At 40.0% G+C, this 12,633-nt stretch overlaps 1 protein-coding gene across 1 annotated transcript; it reads right to left on the minus strand.

The window, feature by feature from the left end:
- Nucleotides 1-1,299: 1,299 nt before the first annotated feature.
- On the minus strand, nucleotides 1,300-11,607 carry LOC311504448 (alpha-2,8-sialyltransferase 8F-like). Its single transcript, XM_084567548.1, has 7 exons — nucleotides 11,445-11,607; nucleotides 8,451-8,531; nucleotides 8,249-8,323; nucleotides 6,404-6,548; nucleotides 3,984-4,096; nucleotides 3,775-3,867; nucleotides 1,300-3,695 (listed from the first exon to the last, which is right to left on the minus strand). Exons 1-7 carry the CDS (start codon nucleotides 11,543-11,545, stop codon nucleotides 3,230-3,232), a joined length of 1,074 nt encoding a protein of 357 aa, XP_084423674.1. The 5' UTR covers nucleotides 11,546-11,607; the 3' UTR covers nucleotides 1,300-3,229.
- Nucleotides 11,608-12,633: the final 1,026 nt, after the last annotated feature.

The raw sequence follows: 12,633 nt of genomic DNA on the forward strand, positions 1-12,633 counted from the left end.
GAGGAAAATAAATATCAAGAAATAAAAGGTTTCGCACTCTGAAAACACTGAGTATTGTCCTATTGTTGTTGTCAGTGTGAGATGTGTGTGTGACTTTGATTGGTGCAGAGCAGGAGGTCTCTGCAGTCCTATCAGGAGAATTTCAAATGCACGGGCTGATGTTGTGTCACTGGCAGGATCAACATAGGAGACCGACAAGATATCACTTCAGTTTGCGTCAGCCATGTCATTTTGTTTGTCACTTTGGCAGTTCATTCGGTGGCAGTTGAGCTTCTGAGTCTGTGAGGCTTTAAATGACCTTAATGCATCATGAGCTCAGAGTTGGTTCCAAATTGCCACTGACTTTAAAAATGAAATTGTCCTTGACGATACAGTCACCTCTTCCTCCCTCCCTCTTTTCTGATGAGTTCTCCAATTTGTCTGAAGTTCACAGCCAAACTGCCGGGAGAGTAGAGAACAGTAATGGAAGGGGAAAGTATGTGTTTTTTGTGATTTTCTGAAATAAACATTGTTCCCTTGAGAAAGTAGCCAGCTGGAACAAGCAAAGTGCAGCAGTTCTACAACAAGGTCACTGGTCTATGACTGGAATCCCAGGAGCACTGTCCAGGATGGCAACTTGTGGCAGTGGGCTGTTTTCCTCTAAAAAGGTACTAGCATTTGATGCTGTTAATGGCCTAATTGGCTGGATGCACTGACCCTACATGAATTCAGAAACAAAGCACACATGCTTCCATTATGAGAAGGAGCAGGGTTGAACAAACTACCCTAGTGCGTCCTGATTCAAGATGAAATGTGTGGTCCACATAGTGAGAGTGGAGAGTGGAAAGTGTGGTGATGCACAGCAGTGGCGATTCTAGACCAGTTTTACTGAGGGGGCCTGGCTGGGGCCAGGGGTTTTGTTAGAGGGGCACATTCAGTAAGATTCGAAGTCTTATTTGATTTATTTTTATTTTTATAAAACTAGTGATTAACCATTGTAACCAATAGTTCCAAAAGAATAATTCAAAACATAACATTTGAGACAAAAGTATAAAAAAAAATGATAATAAAATTTCATAGAATGTACTGACTGACTGGAGAAAATAATCAGATTTGATAATGAAAACAATCAGTTTCTCAGTTAACTGCGATCAATTATATGCAATTATCAATTATATATATATATAATTGATAATTGCATATAACTCATTGATAATATGCAATTATCAATTATATATATATATATATAATTGATAATTGCATATAATTGATCGCAATATACACACACATAAAAAACTATAGACAAAAAGCAATGGAGAGAAATACACAACTAGGGTTGCCAACCGTCCCTTGAAAACACGTAATTGTCCCGTATTTAGAAACAAAAGTACGTGTCCCGTATTGAGCTGAAACTGGACGCACTTTGTCTCGTATTACCGTGAGAATCAAAAATAGTGTGTAAAATGTCAGTGGAATTAATAAATAACAGGGCGCTTTATATTAACATTTACGGTAAACTTATTCAAAGTCTGTCTCCAATGAACTGGCAGCGGGAATCCCGCTCAACTCATTGGTCGAGGTGCTGTTGCTTGCGAAGAAGATACTGGAAGACAAACAACTTCTCCTCACACTTTCTGTTTGCACTTTTCTCACTGCACTGTTACAAGAGGAATGTTCTGTTTTCTATTGTTATATATTAATTTATACAGTTTTAAGTTAAGCAGGACAGGTTATAGATATTTAACCAAAAACAAAATCTGGAAACCAGTTCAAAACCGGCGCCTCATGCGCTGGGCCTTGTCGGCGAAGAGTTACCCCATTGAAATGTGGCACAAACGTGGTGTTGACAACGTAGTAGCTAATGCCCTCTCTTGTGCATAGAGCAACAGGTAGTATGATTATTTGGTGAATATGGTGGTAACACTGTTATTAATAGGTGATGGCTCTTTTCGTTTTCTCACAAGTCTAGGCTTGTGTTTTATGGGTGGGGGTGTTACGGCCTGTGGGCCGATTTCTTTAAATTGTGTGTGGGTGTGTTGCTGCGGTGCTGTTCTCTCTCCTTCTCTAGGTGGATGCATGCCACTCCCCCAGCTCACAGTGGTTTGCAATCCCCTAATCAGTGGCCAGAGTTAAAAGGAGAAGAGAGCAGCACTCTGGTGGGTTGGTACACACTCTGGTTGGTGACAGTGTGGCATTGCTGCAGCGGTGAGATCGTCCCTGTTTTGGCTGTTTCTGTATATTGATTACCTTTCAGTGGAAAGGTGTGTGTGCTAAACTATTAGCATTGTGTTTTTGGTTTGTTTCTTCTATCCTGGTTCCTATAGAAGGCCAGCGTTTTCAGTTTGTTTGACTGTGCACTTCCTTTGCAGGCCAGCTGCCTTGGATTCACCCTGATTTAATAATTTTCTAATAAACGCCTTATTTTTATTCGCCCTTTAAACTGTCTCTTTGTCTTATCTTTCTGTGAACAAACCTGGGAACAATATCTTTTGTTACTCCCCTCATCCCCTGTAACACGGGGTCGTAACAATTTTATTCTGTTAATTTTGTTATTTTGTATTGAAAATAAATTGTTGAATAATAATTTGTTTTTCATGAGTTAATGTCTCTCAAAAATATGAATTTAATTCAATTCAGGTTTGAGTCAAATAGTTAAAAAATTGTTTCACACACAAATAAGGGCAAAAAAAATTCACCACGCCAGGAAAGGTGAAGGCAACCGGGTTGGCCAGCCCTGCCAATGAAGTGTCCCTTATCTATTTTTCAGGGAGTTGGTAACCCTAGAGCTAGAAGCATGCAATCAACTCAAGCTGACATTAACGCCTGGTCTAGCAGGCTGCTAATATAATTCATAAAGTTAGCCAACAACATTTCTTGACCAGAAGTCTTACCTTATAACAAAACAATATTGTAATCGTTTCTCTGCTTCTCCATGGGTGGATGGTATCAAAGCTGACCGCCGTTTTCAGTGGTGTAACACATTAAAGGATCGGACTAGAATGTTGAGCCATGCGCATTTGTTCCACTTTTTGTGTCGGCGTGATATCACAATTATAATACTTGGTTACGGGGGCACTGGCCCCTGTTGCGCCCCCCTAGAACCGCCACAGGGTAGATACACCAGGAGACGGTTTACTTAAAAGTTAAAATCTTCTTATTGTTGCATTTGGATTTAATTACAAATGTCTTTATGGCCTATATGCTACGAAAGGTTGCCCTTACTCTATGGGCTGTCATTTTTCCCTGGGAACTAATTCTCACAGTCTCTCAGGTGAAGCCTGAGCACACCCTCACTGTGCAGCTGCAACAAGAGGTTAAACTCAACTGGCATGGCATGGAATTGCGTGCTTTTTATGTCATCGTAGTAGTGGTTAGTCAGGGGACGGAAGTCGTATGGGTGATTACCAAAGGGCCAGAATCCGTACAGATTCACGTCTTCACAGAATTCGAGTGCTATGCTGGCCATCATTATGCCAGTGCTGAGCCGGAACGACTTCAGACCCATAGAGCGCCAGAAGAGGGCCAGACAACTGAGGTACTCAGGATTGAAGAAGACGGCTTGCATGGGGCTATTAAACTCCTCGATGGTGTACAGAGCCCGCAGACACACAGGAGTGTTGTTGCCAAATGAGAAGGCAGGAAGGACCAGCGCGGAGCTGCCATAGGTGCACAGACTCTCTACAAATGGACGCCGCCTTCCCGTTAGAGACCCATACCTGGAAATAAACAGCTGCTGTGAAGCAACAAGACTAAATATATTTTACGTAAGGTGACACATACTGATGCCTTGCTCACTTGTTAATGAGGATGCTCGGGTTTGCAGTCACAAGGTCAGTCTTGACGCCAACATGTTTCTCATATCCATTTTCCAAAGGTGCTAGGTTACACCTGAACAAGCAACACACACAACATAAAAAGTAAATAGAATTTCCACAAATATCAGTTTATTATGTTGATTATCACTGCCAGCTACGTTTGTCCCCCACTCAGGACACCTTTCTCACCTTATAACAAACTCAGCTGAATCAATCCTTTTCCCACAGCTGCTGTTTTTCAAGATCCCACCATTCCCAACAACAGCACAAGTTTTCCAAGTTTTGTTTGAGAAAGGGTGGCCCTGAAATGAACACCAAACAAAAACATGTGACAAAATAACAACATAACGCACTTTTATATTTTTTTTTGCGTGCTGTGTAAGACAAATCCATGTTATAGGAGCAAAGCTGGATATCATTTGCAAATGTTTCCCTTTCCCTCCTCAGAGTGGAGTCTGGAGTCTGGAATTGTGTCTAATCTTTCAGCATCCAAATAACCAAACAGGACCCATATAAATGCAAAGTGTTTGTTGGTAAACCAGTATGTCGATCATATCTTGGTGAGCCTAGCGGTGTATGTTTTAGCTCAGTGGTAAAGCATTTGACTGCAGATCAAGAGGTCCCCAGTTCAATTCTGGGTGCCCCCTAAGGTTCTTCATGATCAGCTTGGGTCTGTTATTGAACTTTACCAAAACTGATTCACCTCAGTTTCAGTAAACCAGATCATTACAGTTATTAAAACCACATACTGGCATTAACACTCACAACAAGTTACAGGTCGGTCATCTTATCTGATCTCACCACTCTCTTTTGAAATTCAAATACACTGCCTGACCAAAAAAACGGTTGCCACCTGGTTTTAACTAAGCAAATGGGCGATTATCTTTCCATCAATGGATTTTTTCTTCCCTGATGACACGGGCAGATTCCAAGATGACAATGCCAGTATTCACTGGGCTCAAACTGTGAAAGAGTGGTTCAGGGAGCATGAGATTTTCACACATGGATTAGCCTCCACAGAGTCCAGACCTTAACCCCATTGGGAATCTTTGGGATGTGCTGGAGAAGGCTTTGCGCAGTGGTCAGACTCTCCCGTCATCAACACAAGATCTTGGTGCCACAGCAAATGCTTGCTGTAATCAAAGCTAAAAGCGGTATTAGAGTGTGTGACCTTTTTTTGGTGGCAACTCTTGTTTTGGCCAGGCAGTGTACTACCAGCATTTCCAGTCAAACCAACCCTGTCTCCAGAGGTGGAAAGAGTACTAAAAATTTGTACTCAAGTACAAGTACCATTACATTGCTTAAATTATACTCAATTCCAAGTAAAAGTACTGGTCTTAAAAAAATACTTAAGTAAAAGTAAAAAGTACTCTTCTCAAAAACTACTCAGAGTATTAATTACTTTTCAACCAGATGTTTTATTACATCGATAGCAGGCAGATCATTTTCACTGTTCACTTGAACTTCTGTCTCCATTTTGGCTTTTTTCCCTCCAAATCTTCATTCAATTAAGCACTCTCTGGCTGTGTACTGCCGCAGCTGCGGAGTTGTCCTTTCCTTACGTCATCTCGTTAATCAATTGGCGCGGTCGCGGATTGGGGGCGTACTCAGTAGCGACTTTTAATTCTAAAAGTAGCGGAGTAGATTACATGCTGCAAATTTTACTCAAGTATGAGTAAAATTACACACTTTAAAAAAATACTCAGAAAAGTATAAGTACCCAAAAAATCTACTTAATTACAGTAACGTGAGTATTTGTAATTCGTTACTTCCACCCCTGCATCTCTGTGTATCTGCACCGCCCTCTGTTGCAGGAGTTTGACTTTTATCCATCTAGCCAGGTTTCTAAAATGGTGCAATCTCTTGTGTATTTGATGTGACAAAAATAGCCACTTTTTAGTCCTTTCTGTTATCTGATTTGTATACTGTGTGGCTTTTAGTACATCAGTCCACCACTTTAGTTCAGACTGACAGTGTATATTAACAGACATTTCTCTCATACATTCATGTTTCTAAGATGATAGTTTTCCCTGCGTTTCACCTCTAGCACCACTGACATTTGTGGTTCAGAGCAATATGTGGAGGTAAGGTTTCATAATCTTTTACTACTACTCTTATCTTATTTTTATCTTTTAATTGTTTTATTTTTCTGTGCAACTGAGCAACTGTGACCAAGCAATTTCCCTTGTGGATCAATCAAGTCTGTCTAAGTCACCACTGACTCATAGTCAGTTAGTCATGTTTTAACAGCTGTATTTATTATTAGGTGTCCTACATTTAGGTCTGTTATTTACTCATCATTCTGGGTTAATGATGTGACAGTAATGAATACTGATGATCAATGCGACAAGCTTTTATGAATGATTAAAAAATATTACAATTATTATATATCAGTTTTTACACTGTAAACATCATGTGTATTGTGCTTTTAGCTAGTTTGTGTGCGTATAGTTTTGCAGAACAGAGCAATTCCAGCTCTCTTTCTGTTTGATTGTCTGTCTCAAACTGCCAACATGTGACTTAACCCGTGACATTTGAGGAACAATTGCAACCTCAAACAGGCAATGCATGAGAAATTAATGTTCACAAACCAACGACAAAAAACATACCTTTATAAATGTACTGAAAATCTCAGGGGTCACCTGGATAGTCCTCTTCTTCTCCCCGTCATAAACAAGCTTTGTGCCCACTGGAGTGTTCGCCTGGGTAATGATGGCGTCTGAGAAACCATTGCACTTACTGTGCAGTCGAGCGCTGGGGAATCACAAAGACTTTTGAAACTGTCGTAGCTGTTTAATAGATGCAACAGATTCTTCTTTTATGCAATGAAAAGTCTGTGGTGAGTAAAAGCGATCTTTTTAGGTGAAATCCCTCTTACCATAACTCACGCAAAGTTTATACATGCTATATTTAGACCTCGCCCGCGAGTTCCTCTGTCTCAATACATGCTTTTATTGCCACTTCTCCTTCCACATCACTAGCTGTTCTTCATTCAATTCTTTTGCAAACAACATTGATGACTGATTTATTTCTAGAAATTCTTAAATCAGGGTTCCCACTCCTAACCTGAAATTATTTTCCAGGACTTTTCCAGGACATTTTCAGTTGCTACAGAGACAAGTTATCATGTCATACACTAATACATTCCCCTGTCCCGCTCATTCTTTGGAAATGTTCTTTTTTTTTTTCTCTACAGTTGTAACTTGCATTTACCTAGATTGTTTATATGTTTATTACTCAGACATTTGATGTGCAGTCTATGGCTATAATTTATCTGTGAAAAATAGATATGACAAATGTATCATAGAATAAAGCAAACACTCACAGATTACAGCGTGGCACTTTATTAGCATGACAGACTGGAGTAACAATGTTCAACTGGGCAATTGCCAACTCAAATTCCTCTTTTCTCTTACTTTCTCTCCTGCACTTCCTGTAAAAATATTTTCAATAAATCACTGAAAAACAGTTTCCTTTGTTTCATCTCAGTTTCAGTTTAATTGACTGATTGATAGCTGTAATGCCAATTTAGCCATGTTAAATCACATTAATTTATGCTAACAGTGGAAATAAAAAATGCCAGCAGTTCAAATGAACATGTAATAGGGTAGGCTACTTTAAGTTTTCACTGCCTACTTTTCTAAGGGTGCCCCTATTCCCTGTGGTGTCTGTGCACATCTCACACTGTTGACTTTCAGCTACTTTCTTTGGAAATTAACGATCTTAAGTTTACATGAAAACTCGTTAATCTCTCTCATTTCTTCTCCCCATCTATCTGTGCACATAGTACACAGTATTATAATACAAAAGAATTCCTAAAGTTGTTTTCATTCACTTATTTTCTGTTTCTATTGTCAGACAATAAAACAAGGGTGAAATGCTGAGTGAAACGTGGCCCATTAACTGTTAATTACCTCGACGCTCCCGCTCTGTTGAAATCAGAAATATGTTTAATCTCACTGCGCACAGCTAACTGTGAACAACACGCCAACTAATAACTTTCCTCTGCTCCTCCGCCTGTCACTCAACGGAGGACAGAGAGGAGCCTGGGGCCGCGGAAGAGAAAAACCTCACACTCGTGGACCAATACTAGCGACACTGGCACTTTCCAACTTACCGTAGTCCCGAATTTTGTCTCTCGGCGCAGGGTCTGAAAAGTCGCTAAAGCCAGAAATTCTCTGCTAAAGCTAGCGACAAAATCAAATTTGATTTGCTGGTAGTGTCATGTGGGGCGCTGCGCTGGCTAGAAGCAGAGAAGCTCTGTGCCCTATGTTGCCCAGAAGACATGCATGTGCATAACTTTTAACCCGTTTGCATTCGCTCACAAGGCAGGGGGAGGATAAACAATTTTCCAGGATAACTTAATTTAATTTAATTTCAACTTAATTTTCCAGGTTTTCCAGGACGCGTGGGAACCCTGTAAATGTAACAGAAAAGACAAAAGATTCCCTTACCTGAAGTTTTGGTAATTGTCCTCCTGCTTCTTCCAGGTTTTTGAGTAACGTTGCATCACTTTTTCGATGACCTCCCTGCGACACACACATTCAAGCACACAGTCAGGTGTGTTGTCTCTTTTGGTGCTGACATGACTTGATTTGATGATGGCATAAACAAAGAGGAAGCACAAGGAGATGCCATGACGAAGTTTGCTCTCACCTGCAGCCTTTACAGAGGACAGCGGGCGGAAGAGGTCTCTTCTTTTGGGGAGGCGGGGGAATTTGCTGAGGTTCCACATGACTGAGGAAAGACAGGACAGATTAGTGAAATCAAGATAAAATAAGTAATCTGTCTCTGAGCCCTCTTTCTTCTTGGCTTCACTCCTTTTACTCTGTTGCTCATATCTACTGAGATGGGAGTCATGAAAATGCCATAAAGCATTATTAGCTAAGACAGCAGGTTATCATAAAATGTTCCCATGCAAACGTCTACCTGCTTTCACATATATGTCACATCTTTATAGTAGGGTGGGACTGATTAAAAAAAAAAAAGAATCTAATTAGTTAGAGGCTTTGTGATTAATTAATCTCGATTAATCACATTTTAATCTCATAACAATGTTTGCCCCAAAAAGCAACATTTTTTAATTTAAATGGATTTTTGTGGACGACTGAATCAAATAATAGACACAGACATGAATATTGTAAACTCAAGCTCTTTTAAAGTCTGGAAAAATGCATTTAATTGCATTTCAGAGTTAAAGTGCTACTGCAAGTATTTTATGTACTTTTTCAGAAAATTATTTTTTTATGGTAAAAAAATAAAAAAATAAATAAAAATGTTTGGATTGCCCGTACTCGGACCGGGACTGCAAGCACTAACAGCTCCGGCGGTTTCTGTGCTCACTGCAACATGTTTTTGTGCATTTAGATGGTACCGTAGGGTTGAAGTGCTTCGGTGGTATGCAAAATTTTTTTTTTGTACAATTTTCACAAAACCCCGCTTTCATCAAGGCTTCCATAATAAAATTTGCCTTCCCTCAGTCCTAGCAACGTACTTTCTTCGAGCGCTGACGTGTGCATCAGCGTAATCAGTGTACCAGGAAATCGTGCACTGACAAATGTTTCCGCGTTGTCTGGACTGCGAACTGCTATTAAATGCATACATGTTTTTGAACGCGTTAATTTTTCGTAATTAATTAATCAGAATTAACGCGTTAAAGTCCCACCCTTACTTTATAGCATAAAAACAGGCAGGGGAGGGGGTAAACTCCTGCAACTACCCCGAAGAAGTTGTTCATTTATGGCATAAATCAGTGTTTTTCAACCTTTCTTGAGCCAAGGTACATTTTTTTCATTGAAAAAATCACAAGGCACACCACCAACCGAAATCGTTAAAAAAAACAATATAAAGTCAAATTGTCTTTAAAATAAATCAAATAAACGCAAAGAAAAATGTCTTATATATATATATATATATATATACATACACAGCAGGGGTCGCGTTAACCGAATATTTTCCGTCATTGACCGTTTTTTTTTTTAAATGTGACGGAAAAATCTGAAGGCCATCCGTCATTTTGACAGATTGCAATTCACACCCTGACCACTTGGTGGAGAGTGACCTTATTAATTGGCTCTTGTCTCTCATCGCAGTTTGCGTTCCAAACATCGCGGAACTTTTGTCGGTGCAACTTTTCCTGGTACACCGATTATACTGATGCACTCGTCAGAGCTTGGCTAACCATATGTCTACGTCGAGTATATACAGTCAATGGTCTATGTCTATGCAGCTAACGGCTACCAAAATGGAATTTGCATACCACCGAAGCACTTCAACACTACGGTACCACCTAAGAGCTGTTTACGCTAGCAGTCCCGTTCCGAGTACGGACAAGACGTGTCGGCAGCATTGACTATCGGCAGACGAAACTTTTGTTGTTGTTGTTTTTGTTACCATTTAAAGTCAATACTGTTCTGAAAAAAAGTACTTAAAGTTAATTAAACTTTAATGAAAATTAAATGCTATTGAATATGTCGTTATTATCATTTTAAAAAATTAAAGTGACGGGTAAAAATATATTATGACGGGATTTTATGACCCTGTCAGTCAAAATGACAGACAACGAAAAAGTCTAGCGCAACCTCTGATACACAGACAGATATATATACACAGACACTTGACAATGGCATATTATTTGCAGGTAATAATTAATTCGTTTTCAAAACATGTTTTTTAGACCATTAGGTGAAATTGGATAATTTCCCACGGCACACCTGATGATCTCTCACGGCACACTAGTGTGCCGCGGCACAGTGGTTGAAAAACACTGGTTCCTATTTAAACCTCAAACTTCCCACCAGTCCCCTAGAACTGAAGAAGCTACTCGGATGAGTGGTGAAACGTCTTCTCAAAAAACTCTACAAGTCCATGGATGTACCCGGGATGACTGAGAACCTTCACAGACAAATTTAGCTGATCTTCTTCAATCTTCGAGTGGTTAGTATCAGTTCTGTGTTCATCTCTGATTTATATTACAGTCAACTTAAGGTCTTGCACTGGTCCCTCAAACCAATAAAGACACAAAGTCATAAGATGTCATCTTAGAAGCAGTGATGGACATTTTATACTGTATTTAATAGATTGCATAGGTCAGTCTGAACAAAGTTATCGTAATTTCATTTCATCGTATTAGAACTCCTAATATGTAACACCAACAATACTAGGTTCAAGGTTCTTTATTTGGCCATTTGTGCGTAAACCAACAGTCCAGGCACATTGGAATTCTTCTGCAGGGCTCTCACAGAGTCAACAGTTTAGTTAACAAAAGAAGTATAAAAATAGAAATCACTATACAACAAAAAAAATATAAATACAAAATATAGAAGCACTATGAAACTAATATTACAATAAACAAGTATGAAGGTGAGAGGGCAATGTTGGTGACTGAGTAATAAATAATAGTAGATAGATAAACTGGTTAGACTGGTACTAGGGATGTGGGGTGGGGTTGAGAGGGAGAGAGAGAGAGGGAGAAGAGAGACTATTGGGAATATTGCACATAAGTGGAAAAGAAGTTGGAAAAAACTGCAAAGAGTGAAGAATGTCAAATACCAGCATGTCTTTTCAGCACGATCAACATCCCAAATAGTAAAACTCAACTGTATTAAGGAGATTGTGTTTGTGCTGGTAGAGAGGTAGTTGCATACTTACTTGTTGTCGAAAATTAACCGGATGAGACTGGTCAGCATGGTCCCCAAAAATAGGAGAATGATCATCAAAGAGAAGAGTGACTTCAAGAGCTGTCCCCTCATACCTCACCTTGTGAAACGCTAATGACACATGTCCTAATTACAATATGTCTACACTGATCCTGCTAGTGTTTCCCTGGCAGTGTCTCAGGCACACTGTAAATCCTTCTCTTTTTCTCTCCTTTTCCCTGTTCCCTTTTATTACAATCAACTCCTCCTCTTTCTCTTCCTGTCAGTCTTGTTTGACACCTTTTTCCCTCACTGTTTTAGGTCAGTTAGGATTACCAAAATTATTTCTATTTGCTACATGCCACAATAATGAGAGAGAGAATTTCTTAGAGCATTTTTTATTACTTTCTTCAAAGTCAGAAGTTTACACAAAGATTACTATGTCTTTAAACAATGAAGGAAAGCCATGATGATGATGATGTCATGGCTTTGGAAGCTTCTGAGGTTAACAGACAACATTTGAGTTAATTGGAGGCACACCTCAAACACCCTGCTTCCTCTACCCCCGCAGACTCTGAACACATTGCTTCCCGTTGTAACTATCGTTACCACACATAACGTTGCGGCTAAAAGACCACGCTATCTTCACCTCCCTGGACGAGTCCAAGATTCCTGTCTTTGCTCATCCTGAGCCACCCATCTGGATTTCCCTGAGGACACCGCCACTGCGATCCTCTTTTTGCCTGCAGAAGGAAGAAACAGATTTCTTCACAAAGTCGACTCCCCTATTACCAAACAAGTAAGGGGTTAATGTCTGGGTAGAGTTAGGATTTTATTTTTATTCTTATTTGTATTTCGTGTGATCCCAATTCTAAAGCTGTGTACAGCGGTTTTAGGCACGGGCGAACCGGGCAGTCACCCGGGGCGGCACGAGCACTTGGAAAAAAAATAAAAAAAACTGTGCCGCTACATGGTTTTCTATTATCTGTCATATCTGTTTGGGGATATTGTCGCCCCCTGCAGCTGCAGGCGCCCCTGCTTGCTGAGAAGGTGCTGTGCACAGAAGCTGTGTGTGAGAAAGGGAAAGGGGAGGGGGGCGCGGGGGACAGTTCACCTCTGGACTTTCTTCCATATAACGCACATTTCATTCATAATATTAAAAACACAGGCATATAGTTCCTGCACGTTTTTGTTTTTATGAA

This window comes from Chelon labrosus (genome assembly GCF_963514085.1).
Source record: "Chelon labrosus genome assembly, chromosome: 19".
In the NCBI taxonomy this organism is placed as follows: domain Eukaryota; kingdom Metazoa; phylum Chordata; class Actinopteri; order Mugiliformes; family Mugilidae; genus Chelon; species Chelon labrosus.